The sequence below is a fragment of the Phaethon aethereus genome (assembly GCF_964289735.1).
Source record: "Phaethon aethereus genome assembly, chromosome: 9".
Lineage (NCBI taxonomy): Eukaryota > Metazoa > Chordata > Aves > Phaethontiformes > Phaethontidae > Phaethon > Phaethon aethereus.
In genome coordinates this window covers 28845759-28873066 of record NC_138585.1, presented here as the reverse complement: position 1 = coordinate 28873066, position 27308 = coordinate 28845759, and the positions used below count along the sequence as shown (strand labels likewise).

General features: G+C 43.2%; 1 protein-coding gene across 1 annotated transcript in view; it reads left to right on the top strand.

The window, feature by feature from the left end:
* Positions 1-27308, top strand: part of MED12L (mediator complex subunit 12L) — a gene marked incomplete at its 5' end in the record, with an annotated part of 156147 nt that overhangs the window by 5400 nt on the left and 123439 nt on the right. Inside the window, 10 exons of the mRNA XM_082003498.1 lie at positions 2559-2663; positions 4457-4648; positions 6511-6670; positions 9907-10076; positions 10744-10854; positions 11275-11544; positions 13743-13892; positions 14447-14546; positions 14723-14859; positions 26061-26192. Of these exons, the coding sequence (XP_081859624.1) occupies positions 2559-2663; positions 4457-4648; positions 6511-6670; positions 9907-10076; positions 10744-10854; positions 11275-11544; positions 13743-13892; positions 14447-14546; positions 14723-14859; positions 26061-26192 (1527 nt within the window). The remainder of the gene's footprint in view (positions 1-2558; positions 2664-4456; positions 4649-6510; positions 6671-9906; positions 10077-10743; positions 10855-11274; positions 11545-13742; positions 13893-14446; positions 14547-14722; positions 14860-26060; positions 26193-27308) is intronic.

Sequence of the window (27308 nt, the reverse complement as noted above, 5' to 3'; positions counted from 1 at the left end):
GGGCCTGACTTCTCGCGGAGCTGCCGATGCTCAGCTCCTGTGAACGTTGGCCTGAACGTGTCGGGCTTGCTTTCTGTAAAGATATCCATGTGTACGTGTTGTGCTTGCAAACGGAGTGCTGCAGATCTATCGGTGCGTCTTGAATATCCCACACGAAACAATTACAATTCTTTCTGAAGCAAATGAACGCAATTTGGGCCTGAATGTTCATTTGGCTATTTAAAATTGCAAACGGGTTTTAAGCCTCGATTGGGCTTCCTTAGGGCCCTGCTTGACATTTTGAAAGGAAGCTTGACATCCCTGCAGGAGCCCGGAGGATCCAGTGTGTTGCGGCGCAGAGCGCGTCACTGAGAGCAGCGTGCGGTGCTGCCGTGTCTCATTAGGGGAGGGCTTGCCAACCGAGCCAAGTGAAAGCGGGCTTAGCCCCGGTACATTTGGTATTGTACGGCTTGGTTGCGCTGGTGTTCCTGCCTGTTTGTCCAGGAGACTTTGCCCTCTGCGAGGGGCCAGCTGTACTCTTGGAAAATGACTCTGAGCTGTTAATGGAGCTGGCCTAAGTGAGAGGTAATGACAGCTCCTGTGGACACATCCATTTTATCATTAGTTTGTTTGTAAAGGTATCGCTAAGCATTGTGTTCACAGATGACATGTCTTTTCATTTCTAGTTGGTGTTTGGTTATGCAGCAGTGCTGAGTTCAGTGTTTAAAATTTCTGAACTGCTGCTGAAGGCAGGGAGAAATCTGAGCTAATAATCTGAGCCAGACAAAACCAAAACACTCATGTGTTTGTGTTGTCGGTCCATCCACAGCTTGTTCCTACACACAACATACGGTTCTTAGTTATTTTCAGCATAACGATATCTAGACAGCTTTTTTCAAAAGAGGAGAAGTTTAAAGATAACAGAACTGGGGTCATCTGTGGAAGTGGCGCTAATAATAATACATATCTCCATCTGTTTGCCATTTACCTTTTATTTATTTGCTTATAATATCTTTGATAACTTCCATCTCTGCATTTATCTGTGTTTTCAAGGCTGTCTTGGGGATAGTGTGGGTGGAGGAGTGTTCCTGCACTTCTTGTTGGTTTCATTTAAAATTCAGATGAGGCTTGCTAACTTCATAAACCCTAGAGAGCTTATATTTCTTATAAATACATTACCGTCTTCTGTGTTGCTCCCAAACTTTGTGAAAATACTGAAAAGCAAAATGCGTTGCAAAGTGTGAGAGAATAAACCAAATGGAAGCTTCTGAGCCACTGTTTTTGGGGAGACGTGTTACCCAAAACTAGTAATGAAATCTTCTAGTAAAATTATGGTATTCTTAGCTTTATTTTCTCCTATTTTATTTGCTTGGTTGCATGGTAGTCACTCTTTGTTATCATAGGTTATTTCACAGTCATCTTGGGGATTGTTCCAGTATCTCACCCACTACAGTGGGTCCATGGACCACTTGAGCTTGTGTAGAGTACCTTTGGTGGCAAGTAAGGTTGGGGGAGATCTGTGCCTTGCCTTCAAGAGAGAGGTTAAGAAAAACAAGCCAGGTTCCCATTCATCTGGTATAGGTAAACCTCAGTCTGACAGGCATGTGATGCTGAACAAGTGACTAACGGCACAGTCGCCGTGGAAGAATATTAATTTTGGTGAAGGTACTGAGTGAAGATAGGGAAGGATGGGGCTCGCTTAGCAAGTTCTCTTCTGCATTTGTGAAGACTTGGGTATGTATTTGCACCTAATGCTGCTGACCTCAGTTCTGTCCATTCTGTGCTCTGTCTGCGAATGTGATCCAGCTAAGCCTGCCTAAATACCGGTATGTGGCAAAATGAAGGAGTGTTGATAGTGTAGTAGGAGACCTGTAATACTTCCACTGCAAAAGTGACGCCAGAAGAAGCAGGAACAGGGGCAGAGGTTTACTTGAAACCGTTTCTGCTAGAGGTGGGCTGTTTCTTATTTCAGTAGAGATTCTCAAATGGTGGTTGTGAGGCCACAAACTGAAATAGTAACATCTTAAACTTCAGCAAAACAATGATGCAAAATTTTTTTTGTAGTGAGGGAAGGGAGGTAGGGTTCTGGTGGTAACGAGGAGCGTGCAGCAGCGTTCTGTTGTGGAGCGATGCAGCTGGTTCCAGCGATCCCAGTGTATCTCGAGGAGGGGAGGATGCGCTGCTCCCCTGCCGCTGGTCAGGACGGCTGGTGGCTGGCACCACTTTCAGATTTAGGGCTGCGTGCTGGGGAGCACTCCAGGTTTTACAAAGGCTGCCAAGGTCGGGTTTCCTGCTACCCTTCTCCTGGGCAGCAGTCCTCTTTCAGGAAAACAAGGGGCATTCTTACGGAGTTATGGCCTTGAAGGCTGTAGCGAGGTGAACACGTGCTGGGGAGCGGAGGGTAGGAGTGGCGTGTTCACCAGTCCCGTGAATGTGCAACGCGCTTTGAGCGTTCGGGCGAATGCAGAGTGTGACATACCAGCAGGTACCTAAATTTTCTTTGTAAAATCGTGCTTGTCAGAGTGATGTGACTTCTTAAATTGTCATTTCATTTTTTTCCTTTAAAACACTCTTTGCAGGATGAACTTACTGCAGTGAATGTAAAGCAAGGCTTCAGCAATCAACCTGCCTTCGCTGGAGATGAGCATGGATCTGCTAGAAATATTGTCATTAACGCCTCAAAGGTAAGATAGGGCTTTTCAGTCTGAGTACACCCACTGAAATTGGAGCCAAGCTGGCAGTGGTTGTACTTGGTTCTTGTCTCCTTTCCTTTCTAATTGGAAGTCTTCATATTAAAGTTAATTACAGAAATAATAGAAGAACTCTGAGCTGTGTTTCTGCTACACAGTGTTATCAGTTTTCAGAGGAAAACATGGGTGCCAGGAACAAAACGTAACTAGCACACTTCACTGTAGATGAGACATTAATTTTTGCTCCTGTTCTTTTATTTGCTTCACTTACAAAGACCCTTAAGGTCCCTAGTGTTTAAACATCTTTAACTTGTTTTGGTCTTGCATCTGTTTCATCAGCCTGTTTTCTGCCAGGACAGACTGGTCACTCTGGTCCAGGTCTTTTGGAAATATACTCTTGGATTGTTTAGTGAAGTTTAACTTAGCTCTGCTGTGGTTTTTTTGAGAGTCAAATAAGTGTGAGATACAAAAGAGCAATAAAGCTCACTAAAATGTTAGTTACTATCCTCCAAATTGGCTGTATTTTTTTTTCCTAAACAGCTATAATTTTCATATTTCTGTCCAGATTCACGTACTCCCTTTTTTTTTACTTTTGGGAGAGCAGGAGGAAATGGTTTTGAAGGAGAATGTTATCAAGAAGCTTATAAAAATGTTTTCAGACAAAGTAATTTTCTGCTGTTTGATTCTAAAATATATAACTTCTTATGGCTTATTGGAAAATGTGAATTAACTTATACAGTGATGCTGTTTTATTTTAGCCAGAGAAGAGATACAGGTAAATGAAAGAGTTGCTATTGTTGAAATGTTAAAGGTTTTCCTGTTACATTCTTCTGATTTTATTCTCTAGAATTGCTACCTGCAGGCACTTTCTGTCTTATATTTTAATTATTCGTGTTTTGACTATTGAACATAACTGCTTGAAAAGGAAAACAGAAATTCACAAGCAAGCACTTATAGTTATTTGGAAGGTTTAAGTGTAGAATTACCAAAATAAGTTCACTTGTCTCCTAAAAGCTTTTCAAAGGTTTTAAAATTTCCCAACTATGAATATATTTATTAGAAAATAAAACATTTTATTCTTACTGACAGGCCTAAAAATTTCTATTATAATGATTTTGAAATGCAAATAAGCTTACATGGAAAGTAAAACCTCTATTGGGCTTTTTTTCTGCCTTTTTGGGATTGAAAGTACCGGGGAAGCAAATCTTACAAAGCTTTTCATTCTGGAGGTACCGAGTGGTAGCAGAAGTGTTTTGGACAGAAGTCAGGACACTTCCTAGCTTATCCAAATCTTTGAAGTTTTGCCTGTTGTGACTGAGGATGGAAGGATAATGACTGTGGTTCTTGTGACAGCGTAGTTTGTTCTAAATAGAAGTGTAAAGCATGTATTTACACGCTTTCTGGTATAGGAGGGATGTTCTGACACACTGTTAGAATACCCTGCATCGGGGCCTAAATCTGAGGCACTCCTGTGTGGGAGGGATGGGGCTCCGGGCGCTCACAGTGACCTGCTGCAAGTGGCAGCCGCTTCCCTGGTTGTTTCTAGCTTGCCTTTGCTGCCCCGCAGCTTCCATAATGGTAATGCAGAAGTGTTACATGGGCGCTTAATATCATGAATCCCCATCTCCTGGCTGCAGGAATTACAGTGTAATCTTATTAGATTGATAGCCTGGACTGGAGTGATGACTACATCTATTCTTGTGGAAATCCTTTGTGCATTAATGTACGATAGATGCATGCTTACTGGGTCGTCATATACATTTGGGTTTTTTTTTTTTCCTCACCAGATTGGCGCTTACTTTAGCAGCATATTAGCGGAAAAGCTAAAACTTAACACTTTCCAGGATACGGGAAAGAAGAAACCACAAGTAAATGCCAAAGACAACTACTGGCTGGTTACTGCTCGGTCTCAGAGCGCAATTCACAACTGGTTCACAGATTTAGCAGGAAGTAAACCACTGACTCTTTTAGCGAAAAAGGTATCAAAATACTCCTTCCTCTATTTCTTGGCTATTGGATTGTACTGAATTGGGCTGTAAGAATAGGGCAATATTTCTGAATGTGCTGGATGTGGAGCAGTGCTGGAGGCAGCTGCTGCTCTGCAACATGTTCGCTCTCTGCAAGGAGGGTGCCTGGACAAAGGGGAGCTTCTGATCTAGCTGGAAAAAAGGTCATTTGAATGACTATATTTTATCTCAAGCATGTTTATCTTATTGACAGCCAGATTCTTTGCCTGTACGCTTCACTTCAAGGGTCTCTTTCTCAAGCAAAGGAACGCTTTACATAAAGTTCTCATGTCTGGCAAGGAAATAATTGGCTAGGAAGCCAATGTGTTCGTAAAAGAACCTGCTTGCTAACTCCAACCTGTTTGCATGCTCTTTACATTTAAATATGTTTTAACAATCTTTGTTGAACAGTCTTATTAGTTGCATTCTTAAGTTTCCAATTAAGAATAATAATTCTTGCTGCTTTGTATGACTGGAAAAGGCAATTTTGAGCTATCTTTCTGGATACTGCATGCTCTTAAGAGCAGCAGTGCAAGATAAATTTGAAGTGGTCCTTAAAACTCATCCAAGGTAGTGTTAGAACACAGTAACAAAGGTGCTGTTAGTTATGCCTTTCTTTCCTGAAGCTCTATGTACAAGCAGCTAATCTTACAGTATCTGGGAGTTATTCTGAGTATAAATTAAACTGAAATAAGGAACTCTTATTCCAAGACTATTGAGCATAAATGGACTAAAGTAACAGAAGGTACAACTTTCACCAGTTTTGGTCTGTTGCCGTGCAGTTGATGAAGAACGTGTGCTGCTTTGCAGCCAGTAGAGCCACCAGAAAAACAACAGCTTTGCTGTGGCAGGCATGCCACCAACTTAAGTTTTCCCCTAACTTTCTGAGAGGTTAACTTTGTGAATAAAAGTGCTAAAGAGATTTCTTTCATTATTTTTTTTTTTTAAATAGCCAGATTTATAAACTTGCTGATAACAATAAATAAGCATGTTAAGAACACTGTGAAACTGATTCTGTAGAGTCCCCAGACTGACCACTGAAGAGCATTACAGGAAAGGGTTAGTGCTTTGTTTGCTGCTCTCTTCAGCATTGATGCACCTCTGTTCTCCAGGCACTCTGTTAGAAAGGTTGAGTATGCCTGAAGGAGTAATCAGGATTTTTTTGTAGCGTATAGTCAGTTTAGCATTTGTGCCTCCACTCCCTTCTGTCTCCACTGGGCATGAAATGTCTTGTTCTCATATATGTTGATGTAAAAATACATTTTAAAATTATTCTACCTTTATGCAGAAAGGTGTAAGGATTGCTGTGACAGAGTAGAGTGACTTTTCACTTAGAAGTCTTGTGGGACCAGCCCTGCTGTGTGCGTGGCCAGTGCAGGTGGTATTAGCTGGCACTGTGTTGCCCTGGTGCTCTCTGGACTCCTCTGAACCAGGGGCACCCATGAAACCGGCAGTGTCTGTCACCCAAAATCTTGATATAGCTCCTTCTTCCAGAGGTTCTGAGGATCAGCTTTCAGGACTCTTTCTGCACTTTGGGTGGCTTTGGCTGTGTTGAGAGGTTTGCTAGTGGCCCTGCAGACATCTCTGAGCAGGGGAAGGATGCTCCTGGTGAAACCTGCAGGAAGTGTGGGGCAGTATCTCTTTCTTTTTTGGTCAAGTCTCTGTTTCTATGTGTCTGGACATAGGTCTTGTCAGCGTAGTGGATTCCTAGGTTGGTGAACAGGTCTGCTGCTCTCCATGTAGCGCGGGGTTGAGCAGAGGAGACCTGGGCTAATCCGTAGGCGCCAGCTGCTGTTTGGACTGTGTGCTGTAACTTGCTTCCCGTTTCATTTCAGGTTCCTATTCTCAGTAAAAAAGAAGATGTTTTTGCTTACTTAGCAAAATATTCTGTGCCACTGCTGCGAGCAGCCTGGCTGATCAAAATGACATGTGCCTACTACGCTGCTATTTCTGAAGCTAAAATCAAGAAACGCCAGGCCACGGACCCAAATATTGGTAAATAAACATCTCTAATGTCTAAATGCATAGTAGTAGCTGAAGGGGCCTGCTCCACTTGTTTGTGGCTTTGGTGTTACTAGGTGTCCAGGGAGGAATCTTTGTACTGGGAAGGGGAATAAAATTTCTTTTAAATCAGTTTCACTTAGAAATGTGTGTCAAAGAGTACAAAGAGCCATGCAGCACAAATACTGCCATGTTGGCTTCTCCTCCTCCCCGCTGATTCCTCCCTAAATCTCCAGGCGCAGCATCTGAGGAGTTGACTGCTATGTCTTCACCACCAACACCGGTCTCTGCGGGGTTGACAGGAGTGGCAAAGGCTGTGCTAAGATAAATGTTACCAGGGGGTGAACAGAACTGCTAATTTAGAAAGCCTGGAATGAAATGTGAATTTCAGAGCTTATTTATTAGAACATAGGTTGCCATGTGTTTAAGTACTAACCTTAAATGACACTGTCTGGCGCCAAGCCAGTGGGCCAAGCAGTGAACGTCTTTAAGGTGTTCAAAGGTACTTTATTATCAAAGTTGTAGTTTTACTCTCTCAATTCACATGTGCTACGTACAGCTTGTCTACTGTCTGGAATGAATGTTTTCCTTCTTCGTCCACAAAATAACTGTGCTCAGAACAGACAATTTCACTGCTGTTTAGGAGCATCACTGTACTGCTGCAGGAATTGTCTGCTTCTTCTTGCCAACTTATTCTGTTGTTTCTTTCAAACTTTGCTTTATGTGTTTTTGGTTTTTTTAAAATTATTTTTAGCCTCATAACACTAGTTTTCACTCTGAGTTCCTAGTGAAAGCCCCCAAAGTTTATTTTCTATTTTCTAGCAAACATCCTGTGTTTGTTCTGTGGTGATAGTTTTAAAAATATTTTTGAAAATCAGTCTGATTTTTAAAGACAGAGAGGGAGGGGGAGGCAGCGCATGTGGCTGGCAAGAAGAAAAAGAGACACCTGCCCAGGTATCGAGTCAGGTTGGTGCCTCCATTGGTGCATGAACTCTGGGAGGCTGCTGTGCTGTGGTTAGCTTCTCTGTAGCGAGGTCAGGGCTGTTTTGGTGGGAGATGAGCACAGTTCCCCACTCCTTCCGACACGGGGTGCGTTCAGGCTCCTTTGAGCTGTTTTGGCACTGCCGAGTGGGACTGGGTGACTCGCTCTTTCCCCTTCTCTGTTTCCTCTTCCGTCCTTTGCACCAAGGGATGATGAAACAGCCACTTTCTCCAACCTCTCAGGTTGTCTTCCCTTTCCTCTTGAATGATGTAAGCATCTTTTGGGGTAGACCCTAGTAGGAAGCTTGGAGCAGGCAGCAAGAGCGGGCTGATTGCTTTCCTAATCTGTCGTGAGTAGCTCTGCTAGTGATGAGAGCATTGGTGGCTTTCCTAGGTGAAAATGGTGATGCTGTGCACCAAGACTGGGGCTGTTCCTTTGCCTGGGACACGTACTCATCAGTGTGTAGTTAAAACAAACACCCTCTTTCTCAGTTGTCTGGGAGTGGGGGAGAAAGGGGAGTAAGGAGGAGGTGAGGAAAGCTAAGGTTGTCCACTCTGTTGCCATAAATTGATCTGGACCTAGTTTGCTCTGGCTGGGAGTAGTAGCTCTTTAAAATAAAAGGAGGTTACGCTTACTGGGAAGCTGCAAGGCGATGGTGCACGTTGGGGTGGGCGGGTGCTCCTGCTCTGGCTGTGCTGCAGGTACTATGGTGGTACCTGTTTCACAGCGAAGATGACCAAAGCCGGTAAGACTGGCTGTAGGCTGAGGTGCCCGTGATTTTTTTATCAGTGAGTATTCTGAGGCAGGTTACTGAAGATCACGTACTCTGTCCAAATTCCCTGTTTTGCAAACGTTGTTGAGAGCTTTTTGGGAAGTAGTTTGCTGCATGTTACTGAGCAGCCTTTGACAGTTCCCAAGATGTTTTATATCTGTGCCTCAGGTAACAGAAAGGCGGTTGCATTGTTTCTCAGTGGCACAGAGATACTGGTAATTGCTTTGGAAGAATTATTCTTTCATACTGTCACATGAAATAAGTTTGAAGTAGTGGATTTGGAATCGTTTTTCCAAAAGTGAGCAAATGTTTGAAGTAAATGTAGTTAAACTCCTGTATGAAAACACTAAAACCCACTAGCTTCATATGGAAATTTCAGTGGATTTGGATAGAAAAGCATTCAACATATAGTCTGTATATGTTGACAGAACTGCCAGTTACAAATGCAAAGGGAAAAAAGAATGAGCACGCTAGCTGAAGTCTGCGGTGGGTAGTAAACAGCAAAAGTAGTTGTGTTTGAGAGTGCTAGTTCCTGTAACTCTGACAGTAAACAGGCTCAGGTTGTCAAAGCAACTGCATTATGTATTCATAAAAGAGTGTGCTCTTCTAAAATATGCTGCATGCTGATTAAATGCAGCTCTGTCAGATGTTTGTCTCTGCGATATTAACAAATATCCTTGGCTGTTCCAGATACTGTAAAGCAAATGCCTCTTCACAATTCCTCTTTTCCCCAAACTTTATGTATATGACCAAAAAAGTTTACTTTTGTTCACTAATTTCTCCGAGTTATACTAAATATAGAATCACTGCTGAAGCAGAGAGAAAAGCTGATAATTTTTAGTAGGTTTGTGTATTTGCTGAACAGCACCTACTGACTTATCTAGGACAAAGGAAAGATAATCAGTCTTACTTGCAGACCTCTGCACTGTGCTGGTCACTCTGACCCAAGAAACTGCTCCTGAGCTTTTGCAGTCTCGTCAGACCAAAGATCTGGAGGAGCTGTCTGCTTCAGAGTGGTTATAGAAAGAACGATTTTATATCCCGTTGCTTGTGCAAAGTCCCGTTGAGCTTCATGTTGGCTATATTTGGAGGGGGGAAGGAAGAGGGGAATAAAGGTCCAGATGGGAGGAAGTAATGAGGCATATTTATTTTATCTGTTCAAGGCTGTTTTATGGCTGAACGCTGAAATCTGATGCAAGAGACAGGCGGTTCCCTAAAGGCATACCTTGTGTCAGTGCTTTTTACGTCGCGCTGAGCTACTTTCAGGCTTGACAGTATTTGTGCTTTGAGACCAATGCACAAGAGAGGCACGTTAGAAGCCCATGAATTCACAATAGGCGCTGCATTATGCGACTGTGGGTTAATGTTTTGGAGAGAGATTGCTGATGACAAAGGCAATAGAAGTTTGTTTCAATTCTTACTGTGAAAGAAACCTTTTATCACCTGAAGTGTTCTAATTGTAAACTTATTTTGTAGAATGGACTCAAATTATAACCAGATACCTTCGAGAGCAGCTGGCAAAGGTTGCGGAGTTTTATCATGTGACTGCCAGCCAAGGCAACAGCTCTGTAGTGGTGCCTCAAGAGATGGAACAAGCCCTGAAGCAGTGGGAATATAATGAAAAATTGTCATTTTATATGTTTCAGGTAATACTTTAAGAAGTGCATGGATTTTTTTCCTTTTTTTTTTGAGGTTACCATTCTTGGAAAGTTCAATTTTAGAACTTATTGGTAGCTTTTGTCATAAGACTTGCATAAATTGTAAATGCTAATTCTTTTAAAAGATTTGCTAGCTGAAAAAGCTTTAGTTTACTTAGTACGCTAGATTGCAGTTGCAGCAATGTACTGATTTATTCTGTCTCTTCTATATTATCCCATCTTTTAAGAGTGTTTGTAATGATTGTGGATCAGGCTGAGGCCGCTGTGGCACGTGAAGCCTCGGGTGCTGGAGCGATGGCCTGGCTGTTCAGTTCCACACGGTTCTAGCACAGAATAACTCTCGGGTTATTTCCAGCCGAGGACAGAAATAGCAGAAGGTTGCCGGGAGGCAGTCTGTCTGTCAGCAGTGAATCGGGCGGCCTGCTGAATCCCAGCTGCAGAGATCAGTGGTGCTGGACACAATTGCTCCCTCTCCGCAGGGCTGCCATGCTGGTGGCTGGTTCCTGCATGTGTAGTGGTGGTTGAGCGTCTTGGTAGCTCTGAGCTGACGTGGGTAATGAGGGCTAAACCAGAAATGAAATAAAACTTGTAACTACACACCTGTTTGTTTAGTGCTCCCAGTTAATACATGATGTGTTATTTTAAATCCTTTAAGGAAGGAATGCTCGAGAGACATGAGTATTTGACATGGATACTGGACGTTTTGGAAAAAATCAGACCCACTGATGATGATCTTCTTAAGCTCTTGTTGCCGCTAATGTTGCAGGTACATGCATGTTTTAAAGCTAAAATCAATATAAGCGTGATTTCATACGTGTTAAATGATTTTAATATTTGTGGTGATAAAATCTATACAAACATTTTTACTTTGGACGTTTAGGACAGTACATTGCGTGGTGCATGTTTGAAATTTATAAACCCCTTTGAAATGTTCAAGCTTTATAATCCTTAACTGGAATTGGTATAAGGATTCTGTTACTGTAACTGGTCCTGGAGGGCAGGTGAAAGTTTTAAGAGACAGAAGTATAGATTTGTGTTTGAGCTGCTCTTTTCTTTTTTAACTTCTGGACTCTTAAATATTTGAGGTGATCCCTTCTAGTTTATGCACGTCCAGTGTTAGGTTGTTAAAGAAAATTAATACATGGAGTAGACTGTGTAGTAAACTATGCATTTTTTTAAATTTCAGTATTCGGAAGAGTTTGTTCAGTCAGCTTACCTATCCCGTCGCCTTGCTTATTTTTGTGCCAGACGCCTATCTTTATTGCTAAGCGAAGGTCCTAACCTTGTAGCTGCACACTCTCCTCACATGATTATTGGACCAAGTAACCCTCCTCTGGCAGCCCCAAGTCCAACTGCCCCTGGTCCCGTGGTGAGCCCGGTACAGCTGGCCTGCTCAGATTTCCTCTCCTGCCCTCAACACCGTCCGTTGGTGTATGGACTTAGTTGTATGCTGCAGGTAGGCCAATGTTCTCTTGCCCTTTGTTTTCAAGGCTGTGACCATTTGGTTGATCGGAAAACTGAGTGGTTTTTGGGTGTGACAAGCTGTGCTAGTTGTGGTCTGAAATGTACCTGCGTCCATTCAAGGGTGAGGACTGGGTGGGTCTGGGGGGAGTGGGAGGGTGGGTTCTCCACACCGGCTGAGGCGCAATGGTGGAACTACCCGGAGGAGCTTGTGCTGCCTGTGTGTCTGTCTGCACCTGTGCTGCGGGAAGGAGTGACTCCGCTGGCAGGGGTGGCCAAGCCTTCCCTCCGTGATGGAGCGTTTCTGGTTGCAGTAGTGCTCTGCGCATCTCGTCACGTCCTCATCACCAGTGAACCTGTGTGGTTCTGCCAGACCCCAGCTGGCTGCTGAGTGCACCTGGACAGCAGACAGCACCGTACTGACTCCTGCAAGCTCTAACCTTTGAGGATTTCCTTGCTTCTTCCAGCTTTTCACCAATGCTTGGTACCACTGCAGGCCACTTCGTTTTGGTTTTGTCAGAATTATGAGCAGTTTATATTGCCTTAATAACTTTCACAATTTTTAAACCTGTGAAACAGAAGAGACTGTTCATTTGCTCTTGTTGCTCAGCAATAACAGAATTGTCAAGAGAGTAATTATTTTCTAAAAAAGGACTTGTATGATGAGCTGCAGTTGTTTGCCTTCCTGAGTGCTGACCTGGTGAGACTTCCTCAAACCCTCCTGCTGTTGTCTATTCAGTTATTTGTCTCTGGGGTTGTACAGAGATGTCTTGGTGGTGGCACCAGCAGTATGCTGATGCTGTGAGACCACGAAATCACAGAATGGCTGAGGTTGGCAGGGACATCTTCACATGGTGTAGTCCACCCCCACCCACTCAGGCAGGGTCAGCTGGAGCAGGTTCCCCAGGACCATGTCCAGCTGGATTTTTAACATCCCTCACTTCCTCTCTGGGCAACCTGTTCCACTGCTGGACCACCCCCACAGTAAAAGTGCACTTTCGTGTGGAATGCAGCTCCCTCTCGAGGGCTGCTGCTTTCTCATAGTCGTTGCAGTGTGGGAGGCCCAGTGCCTGGAGGCAGGCTGCGTTGTACGCTGGGGAGGCTCGGTGGTGCTACCTGCGGAAAGAAAGCGGGAGAGTATCAGCATCCCTCCCTCCACTGAGAGATGACTGAAGTTAGATCCTGTGTGGCTCTCAGCATGCTGTGACTTTTCCTCTTGAACACGGATCTGTCATGGGAACATCAGTGTGTGCCACCATCCTGGGCTGCTGGGATGTCCCTGTGTACTCTGGCAGCTTTACAGCTTTTCTCTACTAGCAACACAGCTGCTAGTCTTTCTGCTCTTCCTGTACGATTTGGGTTTGTGTATGTATGTGTGTTTTCTCTACTCTTTCTTCTACCCCTTTTTCTTGTGCTACCACGCGGCCCCAGAGGACAGCCTGGATTCAGACAAGCTCTCTGTCTTTTCAGAGGGACACTTCTCTGGGCAATGTTTTTGCTAACATGCTGCTTTGTAATCCTGGTCTGGACTGGAGGAGCTTCCCAACAAGTAATTTAGCAGTCTCAAAAGTAAACATCGATAAGATGAATTGACTTCCATCATTTTAGATGGTCTTACCCCAAAACACCAAAGCGTTCTGCTTTTGCTCTGTACAGTACCTGCTGACAAGCCATTGCAAAAGGACTGTTGTGAAGGCTGTCAATGCAAAATCTTTATTTTGAAGTAAATCTTAAGTTCATGGTGCATTTCAGTCACTCTTTTGTGCTTTAAAATCTTGAAAGAAGAGTTGATTTTAATTACTTTCTTATATTTTAATTTTTCACATGTAGCTTCTTTCTGTAAGCACCAAAATGACTTATTTTTTCTAAAGCCCATTCATGTTTCACAGAAAGGATCTGACTGAAATTAACCTTTGGTGATGTTCTTCCATGGTGTTATGAAACTTAATACAAATGGGTATTGAACATATATATAGATACTTTTTTAACAAGGAAGAAGGAAAATAATATACTAATTGAATTTTCTCAAATGGATGTTTTAAAGTAATTGTTCATAGGCCTGTCTTTAGTTTCTTTCACTGTAGTAGTTAGACCAAAAGTGATTCTAGTCTCATGGACTTCCTTGTTGCTGGTATTGTGTACCATGCATGTTTAGAAAAAGAAATTACTTTTGTTTTGTACTGTTGCTTGCAGACTGTAACTCTTTGTTGCCCAAGTGCCTTGGTGTGGAATTATTCCACAAACGAAAATAAGAATGCTAATCCAGGCTCACCTTTGGATTTACTTCACGTTGCTCCATCTAGTTTACCTATGCCAGGTGGAAATTCAGCATTTAATCAGCAGGTAAGGTTTTTTTCATTGTCAGATTATTAAGATCTGTTTTATATCCCAAATAATAATTTGTGATTGTTAGGACTACAGCCAAGTTTAGATATTTCTGTAGGTCTAGTTTCGAGACTAGTGATGTGATAGTTTTTGATGACCTGACTTTGTACTTCATTCAGGTACTGATTTTGTGAAAATATCAGGAATTTTATTTATGTTCAGATGTTTTCTGTTGTTAAACTGAAATTACTTTAAGAGTTAAATGGCAAATAAGAGGAAACTTGGCGTACTGTATTGCGAGATGCAATTTCTCAGGCATGCTGAAAGTTAACCCAGACATGCTGGGTTGAATGTAAGGAACTTAGATGGAAAAGATTTTTTTTTTGTACAAGTTGATTCGTAACAGACAAAAAAAATTTGAACAGAATGTACTACAGTTTGTTGTTCCCAAATGTAGGGGGTGTTGTGGAACACCATAGGGTACCTTGCTCCTGTTGAGTAAGCTGTCACAAGCTTGAAATGCAAATTGAGACTTCCCACCACTAGCTAATTAGCAACTATCTTTTTTACAGGTTCGGGCAAAGATTTATGAAGTAGAAAAGCAGATAAAACAAAGAGGTCGTGCTGTGGAGGTGCGGTGGTCTTTTGACAAGTGCCAAGAATCAATTGCAGGTGAGAAATTCAAAATGAAACAAACATTGGGAGCTTTAGGGTTTACATCTGTTCTTCTTTGAGTATAATCCTGTTGCACCATGTTTAATTCTAGTAATAGATTTGACAGATGGATGTAATGCAATGCCTTCCTGTGTAAACCTTTTTTTTTTCTTTTTTTTAACTCCCATCTCTAGGGGTGACCATCAGCCGAGTTTTGCACACCCTAGAAGTGTTGGATCGGCATTGTTTTGACAGATCAGATTCCAGCAATTCAATGGAGACACTTTATCATAAGATTTTCTGGGCAAATCAGAATAAAGATAACCAAGAGGTAATGGCTACACTCTCCTCTCACTTCATAATCTGTAGACAATGGGTTTTATTTTTACTTATGAGAACTGTGCATGTGTGTATATTTGATACAAAAGCTTCATGTTTTCTTGGTGTATTTTTTCTTTACTGCTTGACATTTGGTTTGTTAGGATAAAACAGCTGTTTGGTGTTATAATTGAATTCTTCAGTGCTATGTACTGCAAACCTCATTTAGGAGAAATGATCTATCGAGGTTTTGTGGTTGGTTTTTTGGGTGCTGCCAAGTAAAATTCCCGATTATTGGTTGATAACGACTTACATCTGTTGTAGAAAGCAGTAAATTAGTAAGTTATTAAGTATAGTAAAATATTCTAAAACTACATACTGTTATGGTTTTTGATATCTTTACCTGTGCTCCTAGAACCATTTTCAGAGATCATGAAAATCTTTATCAGAAATCTTTAACATTTTAGTCTTTTTGTGTGCAGTGCAGATGATAATGTCACTGGGCCTATGTATAATGTCAGACTCTTGAGTCTTCTTGGAACGTGTTTGGGGAAAAGAAGAAATAGCCATCTTTAATAATACACTGTTGAAGTAAAATTTTAAAGTGGAAAATATTAGTGAATCTGTCATAGCTGCTTATGTTAATGTTTTTAAATCTTTTATGCAAAATGTCTTGTTTTTTGAATACACCTGTTTTTTGTTCATGACATGTTCTCAGCAATTGATGGTCATAATTCAACACCCTCTATTGCACAGAAATACTGCATAATAATTGTCAACCAGCATCTTAATGACTTTGCAATAAACAAGCAGAATATAGTGTTGGAGACATAACATTTCTGGAAGTATTTCCAGAGAGATATACCTGCCAACAAACTCTGTATGTGAAGCTCAGAACTGGTAGGTAGGAGTGAAATGCTTGCCAGAGTTGTCTTTGTATTTCAGATACACTATTGCAGTAATGAGAGGGAAACAGAGGAAGGAGAGCTGTTATAGCAGGCACATGAAGTTGCTGAAAGGTCTTAACCCTAATGCTTGGATGAAAGCAGGAGTTCAACACACAAGCTTTTCTGTATTTTTAATGTGGGTAGGGTGTGATATGCTTTATCATTTGAGGGCTGGCTTTTTGTTTTCATCTGCTTTTGGGGTCAGATGATGTGGTTCTGTGCTGTTGCCCTTCTGCAGCTGTATTTGTATCTATCTTTCCTTCTTATTGACTGTATTCCCAAAAGTTTTTTTGATTTCCAGCTACAATTGTACTAACAAACCGTTTCTTTGTGTTTCAAAAGGCAGTGTTGGTAGGGAGACTTCTGAAAGTAAGGTAATTATTCTGTTCTTATTGTAGGTTGTCTGCTATTATTGCCTTTGTTTTATGGTACTTCATGACTTGAGGTTGGGTTACCTTGAAAACATGCCTGTTTCGGCCCCTAAACAGTGTCTTTGGGATGTGGTCCCCAGTTCTGGGTACTAGACATTTTTATGAAGGTCTGTCTAGCTAAGCTGCAGGGCTGCCTATCTTCTAGAGGCATAACATTTTACTCTGCGATGAAGAATGCCAAGTAGGAATAAAGCATTAATCATACGTAAGTGACGATGCGCCTGTGTTTGCACAGCAGTCACAGGAGATTGTAGGGAGAGCAGAAGAAAACTTAGAAAGTTTCAGTCTTACCTTACTGGGTCTAGAGCTGATACGGAATTAAACTTTTAAATTATCTGCAGCTTCTTACCCTCCTCTGGAGTTTTCAAGACTGTTGTCGCTTGGCTCAAGCTTAACATTTGTCAGCTTTGGGATGCTGAATGCCTGATAGATGGTACTTGTGCATTTTGACATTTGAACCTTCAAAGTTGCATTTGAATTATCAGTGTAGTGTTTCGCTGCTTACCTCCTGGGCAGGCGGGTGGTGAGTGCCTGTGGCAGGTCAAGTCTTGCCCTGCATCCCGGAGAAGAGCTGTGGGGCCGCTGGACGTCGGCACCTCCCTGCACTGTCTGCGCATCAGCTGCGGCGCTGCAGGATGAAGCACACAAAGTTGTTGCTAGATGCAGTGCTGTTTGTCTTTTTTTGTCTCTGTTTACTTCCCCCTTAATAAACTTAGGCTGCTTGTTCTTGGCAGAAAAGGCCGTAAATTACGAGGTCATGCACGCTCTGATTTCAGTTGGCAGCCCGTGTAAGCCTGTAAGGACTTTTATTTTGTTAATAAGATGTCTATCACTAGCACGTCTGCTACCGACACAGTTATTTAAAGCAAAGTGTACTTTGAAGGACAGCTATCTACTACCCCTGTTTTGACATGAGCCAAACTGGAACATGTTTGGAAATTATTTCCTGCCCGTTTTCCCTGCGGGATTGCAAAATGTTGCTGTGAAGACTGTGAATGATGCCAGCACAAGTATATAGGAGAGTGGTGCTCCAGAGCACTGGGCATGTGCCAGAATGGAAGGAATGTCGTTCCTGCTCCAATGTACTTGGGTTCTGAGGGAGACTGAAAACAGACAAATGTGTGCAGGATGCTGCTTTTATACCACTATTGATTTCTTCAGAATCATTTTAATATCTAAGTGATGACTTCCAAGTGTTAGAGCAAATGTAAGACCGGGGAAGGGGCTGGAATGTGGGGGGGTAGGCGGGTGTAGACAGGTTAGCTGTAAGGCTGGGTGTCCTGGGCCCTGGAGAGCAGAGAGTTGCTTTTCATCCCACAGGGAGATGCAGAAGAATGGTGCTGAATGCTGGGATCTGGTGACACTGGTGACACAACATGATAGAGCAAAGTGGAAAAAAAACGTGGAGTGAGGGGCTGAGCTGCGGCTGTGCTTTGAGTTTGAGTAGGACAAATAGGGCAGATAGATGGCAGACCTTGAACAGAGATGAGATTGTCAGCATCATGTTGCATATGACAGAGGGGGCACACTAAAACTGTGTGAGGAAAAATGTGATGTTAAACCCACATTTTGACTAGACCCAGCACAAACCCTCCAGCCTTGACATTGGGAAAGACCACAGAAGTGGAAGGAGAATCTAGTGCTTCTGCAGTGACTTGGAGAAGACTTAGCATGGAAGAGCACTGATTGCATTGTTAAATACTGCATTATTAAGCAGACTTAAATAGGAGATAATAATTGATTGCAGTTTCTCACTGACTGTCCCTGTGTCATCCCATACGAATAGCTTTGAGCCTTAACCATGGATCACAGCCCGGGTGCTCTTGTGTGGTAGGTTTCCATCAGGCTCCATGTGCAACCCGAAAAGCAGCACTTCCTACGTCTGTCCGGTGCTCAGCTTCTTATCCGTGAAGTTCCAAATGATAACAACAGTGGTTGAATTCTTTAGGTGTGAAGGTCTGACAGCCAATGAAAATTTAATACCACAATTAACATGGTGAGAACAATGCTACCTTGTGAGCATGACCCTGTGCACAGTGAGTAATACAAAGGATCTTTCATTTCTAATTTTGCTTCACTGACTTGTATAGAGTTTCTCAGTAGGTTTTGCTGAGTAGGAGGACTTGAAATCTAGAAATCTATGACGTGGCATAAAGCAGTAAATTCACTTTCATTTGCGATGGTGTTGCAGAGAAAACTACTGGCCTTACTGATAGGTATTTTCCATCTGACATTTCGTGATTCAAAACATGTCTTGTGCGCAGCTCCAGAATGATTACCACTGTGGTGGTTATTGTGGAGATATCTTTAAATAAATAAATCCAGTAAAGAGTTTGTATTGCTACCGTCCAGTTTTAAATTACAGGAAAACGTGTTGCACTCATCCAGGTTTGGAACACCTTTGCTTCTTCTCCACTGCCTTTTAAAGATTGCTCCCTCTGAAGGCTTGAGTCAATTTGTGCAGAAATAGGGTCCTCAGAAGAGTGAGCTAGAGAATGCAATAGCGACTTTTTCATAATGTCTGTGGAAGCTCCTCTTTGAGTTCACCCGTCATCTTCCTGTGTCTTAGAACCAGTCTACTCTCACCTAACTTTTGGTCTACCTGTATTCTATTATCTGTCATAGTCTTTCACAGGTACAATTAAGGAAGGGAATTGATAAAGAAAGGACACCCCCCCCCCCCATTTGTTTTTAGAAAAGTTGGTGAGATTTTTTCACTTGTCAGTCTTTGTGTAGAAAAATACAATTTGGTTAAGTGTAGCTTGAAATACACCTAAGCAGTGGGAGGGATACCTAGTAAATGAAACTTCATACTAGCGTTTTCTAGCTAGTATGCAGTAGTAAATGGAGAAATGGAGACAGTGCTTGATTTTTAAGGGCTGATGTTGAATTTCTTGAAGTCATTATGTAGAATCCTGAAACTTTATGGATATTTGTGCACTCGGATTGCTTTTAAAGTTTAGGTCACTCAACATGTATTTAGGTCTTGCTTCTCATGTTGTCTTTGAAGACCAACTGAATTCTTATGATGCCAAGAGATGTTTTTCATTTTAGAGTGAAAATGTCCTGGTTTGAACTTGGTTCTCACGAACAGGGCTTGTTACAAATGCAGAGAGTTAATATTTGTCTTTCTGAGATCACTTTGCTGGAAATGAAACAAACAAAAAGCCCCAACCCCGCTGTGTCTGTGGGAAAGGTCTGCTGATGCCTTCTTAGTTAGCAAGCTGCACTTCAGCAGTTTGTTACTGCCTCAGGGACCTGACTGAGTCTGCTGGGATGCCTGATGGGTAAGAGAGACAAGATGAGCAAAATAAAATGGGTTGAAATCCCTGCAGAATTGGAGCCTACTTCCACAAGCACTGAGAAAACAGCATGTTCTAGAATTCTTCTAATGTTTTGAATAATGCAGTTAGCTTTAGTTCAGTTGCTAGTTGTCTGAAGCTTCTTTCTGTGGGTATTTTCACCCTTTGCCATTTGATTTATTGAAATAACAGATTCCTGCTCACATAGGTGTCTGAGGGACTTAGGGTACAAAACCTCTCTGGAAGGGAAAAATTTATTCTGTGACTTAAGTAACTGATGGGGTCCTTAAAAAGAACACACAGCTTGTTTTTTTCTTTTTATATTAGACAACTTCAAAGCAGTGGTTAATGTTTTGTTGAACATGGTCTCCTAGTTTAAAATAAACGTGCAAATTGTACTCCAAAAAAAAGGTCTGTCTTTGAGCTGTTGTAAGGCTGTGGTGTGTCTGTAAAGCTTGCCCGCCAGCCTGTAATGACTTTGTTCCTCTTGCGCTGCAGCCAGAGGCATTTCTTCATATTCCATACTTTAGTCTGCACTGCTAGTGTCAGTGCATTTAGGTAATTTAAAAAAAACCAAACTTTTGAGGACAATTTTTCCATAGAGAGTGGTACACGTTGAGAGCTCCTTTGTTATGGATATGCAGATGTATTTTAAAACGGAATGAGCTGTCCTGACTGTTTCCGTGATAGGAGCGAAGTTGTGTGGATTTGGGATTCTGAGCTAGGCGTTTCTGGATGGCACAGGCCCATTTCTTTTCTTACAAAAATCTGATAGTGCTCTTGTTTATGGCTCTTGTCTTCTTTCCTTACCTGCTCCCTTTAGAAAGGTGGGTTGTACTAATAAATGTTGCTGTATTGTACCCCTTCATTGTTTCTTTTAATACAAATACGGTTTCTGAAAACCCTTTCTTGTCTTCTTAGAAAGCAGAGTTGGGGTTTAATGTTAAAATGTTAATTTTATTTCACTGAGTTGATTTGAAAATGCTAACTGGAACTGTGATTCCAAATTTATTTGGCTAGTCTTAAAAAAAACCCAAAACAGCCTAGTTAATATTTAAAGGGAACATTCTTAAATGATAAAATTCTGCAGCGTTAGGAACAAAGCAGCTCTGTGTTTTGAAACTGATTTCTATCACAGTAGGAAGCAATCAAGTTTTTTGGTCATCGTGGTTGTTTTGGTTACCTTCATGATTTACGGAGAGACTGGCTTCCTGCGACACAGCCTTGAGGTGAAAGGAGCAGGAGTAGCCGTATCAGTAGGTTTGTACGTACATACACAGACACACTCACCTCTGTTTCTGAGGTTTCTCAGGTGCTGTTCTTCTCTCCCCCTCGACTCGTGCCGAGGCCTGCCGGCGGCGGCGTGCCCGGCCGGCCGCAGCGGGTTCCCGTGAGCGGCTCTGAGCGCAGGGACGGTGCTGGGCTGCGCGTGGCAGCCGGGGAGCGGTGGTGGCAAAGGGCACGGGCGTTCCCCGGCGGCGCCCAGCCACACGCCTGCCCGCGTTCTGGAGAGGTGTCGGTGAGGCGAGGGGAGGCTGGGGCTTCCTTTTGCGTAGTGATTTGAGCTCCTGGGCGTTACGCGCGGCTCTTCCTGCCTCCGCCACGAAAAGACCAGTTCTGCAGTCCAGGTGCCTCCGCGGCGGCCTTAGCCGGCGCAAGGGCGAACCAGTTCCTCATAGCCACATCTGAGTTACTAGCAAGGGCAAGAAACTCAAGGACTAGTGGGAAAAGGGCGCAGAGTTATGGAAAGCAGAGGTTTAATAGTACTTTCGGCTTCCTATCTCCAAGCCTATTGGGAGCAGTAGTGTTTCATACTTTCCTTTTAATACTTCCTGTGTTATTAATTGTGGTGTGCTTTTTTTTAAAAAATTTTACTAGAAAACCAAACCAACTCTTTTTCACACACCCGCTGCTCCACTTACACATTGGTGTAAATGAGGCCTTTAGTTTTCTCTGAAAGGGTCTGACTGGTGGCTTTCAGAAGATTTGGGTCATAGCTAAGTAACAAATGTTGTGAGTGAGCTGCCTAAACTTGAAATCTTGCTTCAAATGTCTGTGCTCCCTGGTGTAGATAATCTCTCCCATTTGATGCTGCCTCGAAGTGTTTTTCTTAGGACTTTTCAATAGGACGTGTGGAAGGTTTGGGAGTCTGGAGGAAGGGTCTCGTCAGTGGGAGAGCTTCCCCTGGCCCAAGGGCATTGCAGTTCCTGCCTACCCGCATCTATTCTGTGCTCTGGCTCCGTCTTGTCTTCCCTTCCCTACAAAACGTAGTCATTAAGTAACTTGTGACCTGATCTTTTTGTTTTCCCGCCCCTGAAATTTTAAGGGTACAAGTGTGATCCTAATGCTACTCTTCAAGGCGATAGTTTGAGCCCCTCGGAAACGTGGTCTGCGCTTTTCCAGGCCGGGCCATCTCCAGATACAAGATCCCAAATTAGACAAATCCAGAACCTGATTATTCTGAGAGGTGTTACTTAATTGCATTCTTAGCATGTTTAAGTAGACACAGTGTTGGGAGGGAGGGAACACTGAGGTAGAGGTATGGTGGGACGGCGTGGGGGGGAAGGAAGCCGTGCAGCAGGCTGCCGCGTCCGCGCGGCGGGGCAGGGAGCTGGGGCTCTCCACGTGCCTTGGCAGCGTCGCAGGCCGCTCAGCAAAGCGGCGAGCGCTTGGCGCTGGAGTTTCCAGCGTTGGACTAACTCATTTTCCCGTTTGTGGCTCTACAGACGAGCTGTGGGCTGGTTAGCATAGCCTTCCGCTGCCCACGTGCCGCAGTAGTACTTACTGTCGGGGTTTGTGGTAATTATTTATGTGCAGGGACTTGATACCGCTTTCAAATGTATTTGTTATTTTCAGTCAAAAGCAAAATAAAGTATTTGACAGTTAGACACTTCGACTTTACTTTTCTCAGCTGCTGCAGGGCCCCGTGTTCCAAGAGCCTGATGTATGGGAAGGGCTCTGGTGATGCCAACTCGCCCAACAAAAGTCTGCATCAGTGGATTCAAACAATTACCTGCACTCGGACAACTTTTTCTTTAGTTGCTGCACATGTCGGTTCCTGAGAACCAAACTCACTGTTTCGAGGCACTTAGAAGTGGTGTAGTTGAAATTCTTAGATGGATGAACACCTTGATATTTTGAGTATTTATGATGGGCTTTTTTCCCTTTGAAAGAGATTATCCTCTGCACATATGTGAAACTGCGGAACCAGCACTGTGATTTTTAAGGTGTGTAATCACCTCTAGGTGCTTGTTTTGTGGTGATGTTTGATTCTACATCTCTGAAAATGTAGTTCCACTTCTATTAGGCATAGAATTGGGGAGTTATTTGTGTGGTTTTGCACTAATAAATATCACAGTGTTAGCAGATGACTTGTTCAGAAACAGAATTAACTGTCTGTGTTTTTTTTAACTGTAGCGCTGTCTCTTTCTAGTTGTTTAAGTTTAGCACCATCTTTACTACCCCCACCCAAAAAAACCAGATCGTCCCTTGAAAACAAGCTGCTTGAAGCAGATTAGTCATTCTATGAAGTCTCCTGAAGTTCAGGTAGAACGGATGAGGATTAATCTGTAGTTAATTTATGTAGACCTCAATGGGTCCTGACCAGGAAAATTTTGTGTTACTTTCTTGGGAGTTGCAAGAACACCTGTCCTTTATTTATCCCTTTTATTAGGAGAATTTTAAGACAGAGCTACACATGGAAGTGCTGTTCAAAAGTAAGAATTCACAGTATTTCTTGAAATAACTGAAATAATACCCAGCTTTAACAGAAAAAGGTCAGCTTGCCCTGGGTTTTCTCTTTTCTTTAGGCTATCAAGTCATTTATGCAATCTTTCATGGGGGAAAAAAAAAAAGGACAGTGAATGTTGCTGGCTTAATACCTAAAACTCTAAATGTGCAATTTGCTATTGATCACAACGTTACTTAGCCTCCACTGCGCTCATTGTCAATGAGCTTCACGAAAGGTGGTAAAACAACCAACCAAACATGAAGGAAATGTGCTTGGGTAAATAAGCCTTAGCCCTTGGCCGTGGGCAGTTGGGTGTGCAGCTCAAACGACGTACCCTGTTAAGTACAGACAGTGACTCTGATAACAGATGCTTGTGGCCTTCTGGCATCTGGCTTTGTAACCCGGGGGTGCACAGGCTCTGGGGGACGTGGGAGCCCACCCTGAGGTCGGTCGGTCTCCTATGACCTACCTCCCCGACGTGCCCGTTCTGTGGACTTGCTTGCTGGGGCAGAGTGCTCCCGTTCCACTAGGCAGAGCGATGGTGGCGGGGACTGGAGGGCCCAGCAGCGGAGGCAAGGCGAGCCCTGCGGAGTCCTGTGCTCGCAGTGGTCAGAGGTAAGCCGCACAGGCACAAAGTTGCAAGTAATACTCACTAGGACTCCAGAAACATGGGCACATGAAATTTGGTTTGAATTTTGTTTGTGTGTGTTCTGATATATGGTGGCCGGAGTTTCACATTTGTCATAAGGCTTAAACATCCGTTGCCTGGAGCAGCGGAGCAGCAGCGGTGGAAGTGGTTAGCTCACCGAGTGCAGGCTTCGCCGGTTTTGCTTTTCAGTGCTAAGGGTAGTTGAGCGCAGCTCTGAAGGCAGTTGAGTAACAGGCTGATATTCTTGGCTTAGTGTCTCGGGCAGCGTCTGAAAGAAATGTTTGTACATGTGCACATGCATATGTATACCTCAGTGTCTGCGTGCTGGCAAGGTTTGTACCGCATGTGTATGCCTTGGAGGAAAAGCACCCTCATTTCTCTCAAGTGGAAAATAATTGAAAGCCAAAAAGTTGTCTGTCGTCTTCTATGATTTGACATTTCTCAAAACAACCTAAGCCCTTTTCTTTAGGCCAGAACAAAAGAATGTGGAAACACTTTCATAACCATTTTTCCTTCAGAAATACCCCATGTAAGTCTTCCCTTAAATGTCTTTTGCCAGGATTTCCCTCTCTGTGTTTGCCCCAGCACAGTCAGCTCTGACCTTCAGTGTTAGTGCCCCATTGCCTCACCTCCTCAAGGCTTTCCTTTACTTTTCTGAAGGGATTCAGTTGTAGGAGCATCACCTGCTCCGTGCTTGAGAAGAAAACCTGCTCGGCTGTTCTGCGAGAGAAAGAGGGCGAGGGAGGTCCGGTGTTGCTGTGCCCGGGATGCCGCGGGATGCGATGCAGCACGGGCGCAGCTTTAGGGAACGGGCGCCTGACGTGCTTTGCCTGAACTCTGAGTTGGTGTCTCCTGCTTGAGATACAGAAGCACTTGGGTTTTTGTTGGCATGGTTTCTCTTGTTAGCAGAAAGGGAAGGAAGTCAGTCTGAAGATCAGGCTCTTTAAGGTGTTCTGCATTGCTCTCAAAAATATATAGTGTCCATACTTATGTTGTTAGCTGACTGCAACTAACCACAACAGCGGTGACATTACCGTGCCACTTCATTTGGGTAAGAGAAAAGCATTTTCCCCTCTTCACTCCCCCCACTCATTTAGTATCTCTTGCTTGCCCGCTGAAGCATATTTACAGGAAACTTCTCTGTGTGATGAGTGTGCACATACACACCGGCCTCGTTTAGCATATTGTTGGTTTTTTGTATGTTTTGAGGAGGATGATTGGGATAGCTTTGAAGTCGTAACTTTCATGCTTTTGGGTCTGTAGTTCCTAATCGCTCTGAAAGAAGTATTGCTTTCTGAGGGTGCCACACTTGACTCTAGCCCTTCTAATGTTTACTTGTAGGTGTAGTGTCCACTGATCTTGAGGAAAGAAGAAAAATCACATCTGCTTAATTTGCAGGTCGGCCTTATGTTTAAGTGTTGAGAGATGGTAGCCAGTTTGGGCAGGAGTGAGGGAGTTCAGCAGATCCTGTTCAGTAGCACACAAGGAAAAAAGTACTTCTAAAATGTGTGTGATTAGTGGAAGCAGAGATTGGATGAACACTCAGTAGATATAAGCATTCTGTAGCCCATTGCTATTCTGTAAATACAGATTTTCTGAAGACATGTACTGTTTCTTAAAAATGTCTGTGTGAGGTCAGAAATAAATTAAATTTTTTGGGAGTTTTTTGACCCTGGTTATCTAATAGATATTCCTTTATTTGTTCTGTTTTTTTAATGCGTCAGTGGGATGCAAATAATGGTCTGGAAACAGATGAAGGAGGTTTGAAAGAATTAATGTAAGGAAAGCGTGAATTCTGTGTGGTTAATTGGGCTGAGAGGCTCTGTGTGGTATGCTTTTCCTATTTCTCTTGCTCATAAAGCAGATCACCCTTTTCAGTTTTTGTGAAGCAACAATATGATAAAGGAAAATTTTGATTTGAGTATCATCAGTGTGAAAACTGAGATTTCCCTCTTTGGCTTCCAGATTGTATTTCATTTGAAAACACTACAAATAAAGCAAACGCGTGCATCTGTCAGTACTAAAGAACAAAAACCAGCTTTTGGCTTCATCCCCCAGAATGTTGGTTGCTGCAAGCTGTTTGCTCAGAAATAAGCCTGTTGGCCATGTGGGTGAAATGGTTTTCTGTCTTTCTCTCTCTTCTTGCACTGAACAGATAGCCCCCAACGACGAAGCCGTGGTAACGCTGCTGTGTGAATGGGCTGTGAGCTGTAAAAGGTCCGGTAAGCACAGGGCCATGGCTGTAGCCAAACTCCTGGAGAAGAGGCAAGCAGAAATTGAAGCAGAAGTAAGTTATTTCTACTTCTAGAATAGTGTGAACAGTATGCTAAAAAAGTAAGATATTTCTAAGGAAACATCACTTTTAGTCTCTAATCATTACAAAACAAGTAAGTTTGATGGCATTTGGAGCACTGGGGATTTTTGTCACCAATTTACAGTTTTTAAATTCTAGATATATTAAAATGAGAAAGCCTTCTATTTAAAATAAGAAGAAAAGGCAACCTAAGTCAGAATGGTCTGTGTTAGCTGATTTATGTCTCTGTTTGAAGTGTTTGACTCCTGTGAACTTGTCCAAATAAAGGGGTGCCACAATAAGTGGCGTCCCTTAAAAAGAGGGGGGTGGGACTGGCCGGTGGGGCAGGGCTGTTCAGTTAGTGGGGGGCTCTGGGAAGGTTCCAAAACTAAGATGTGCTTTGAGGCAAAATTCAAGTGTAACTTTAAGTCTTGCATTCTGTAGAACTCCTTTGCTTTCAGGGGAAATGAAGCGTTTCCCTGGAGAAGCAGGATGCTGTAGTGACATCTTTGATGTAAACTGTTGTCTGCCTGTTGTGGCAAATGATCCTGCTCCGGCTTGTATAAGCTGACACTTCTCCTTGAAACGTCAGTAGTACTGAACCCGCTCTGTAGCGAGGGTTAAAGGGGCAGCGTGTTCACCGCAGCCGTGCGGCTTTCCGGACCAGCGGTGCTCCCCGTAGCCTGGGGCACCGCCGCCTCGGCCTCCCTGCATCCCTGCAGCGCTGGCAGGCGGTTTCTGCTGCATGGGTCTTCCGCTGAGTCGGGCTTTTTTTCCAAGGAAAAAAGGGTCCCCAGGAGAGCGATGTGCGATGTCTGTTCAGCCTGGCTGTGGGGACAGACAGATGAGAGTGCATCTGTGCAGACAGACGTACAGACAGCGAGAGGTGCAAAAAGACTTTCGCTTTCCAAAGCCTCTCTGCTTTGTTCGCTCCTCACCACAAACAAATCTGGGGGAAGGGAGCTTACTGCATTGCTTCTGCCTCACTCGCACCGGAACCTCCTCAAAGCAGCGATGTTTGCCCTGGTTGTTACTGTATTTGTTGTAATTTACACAAACAAGAGAAGTTACCTTTTGTATTCGCATTGGTCCTGGAAGCTCTGTATCTTA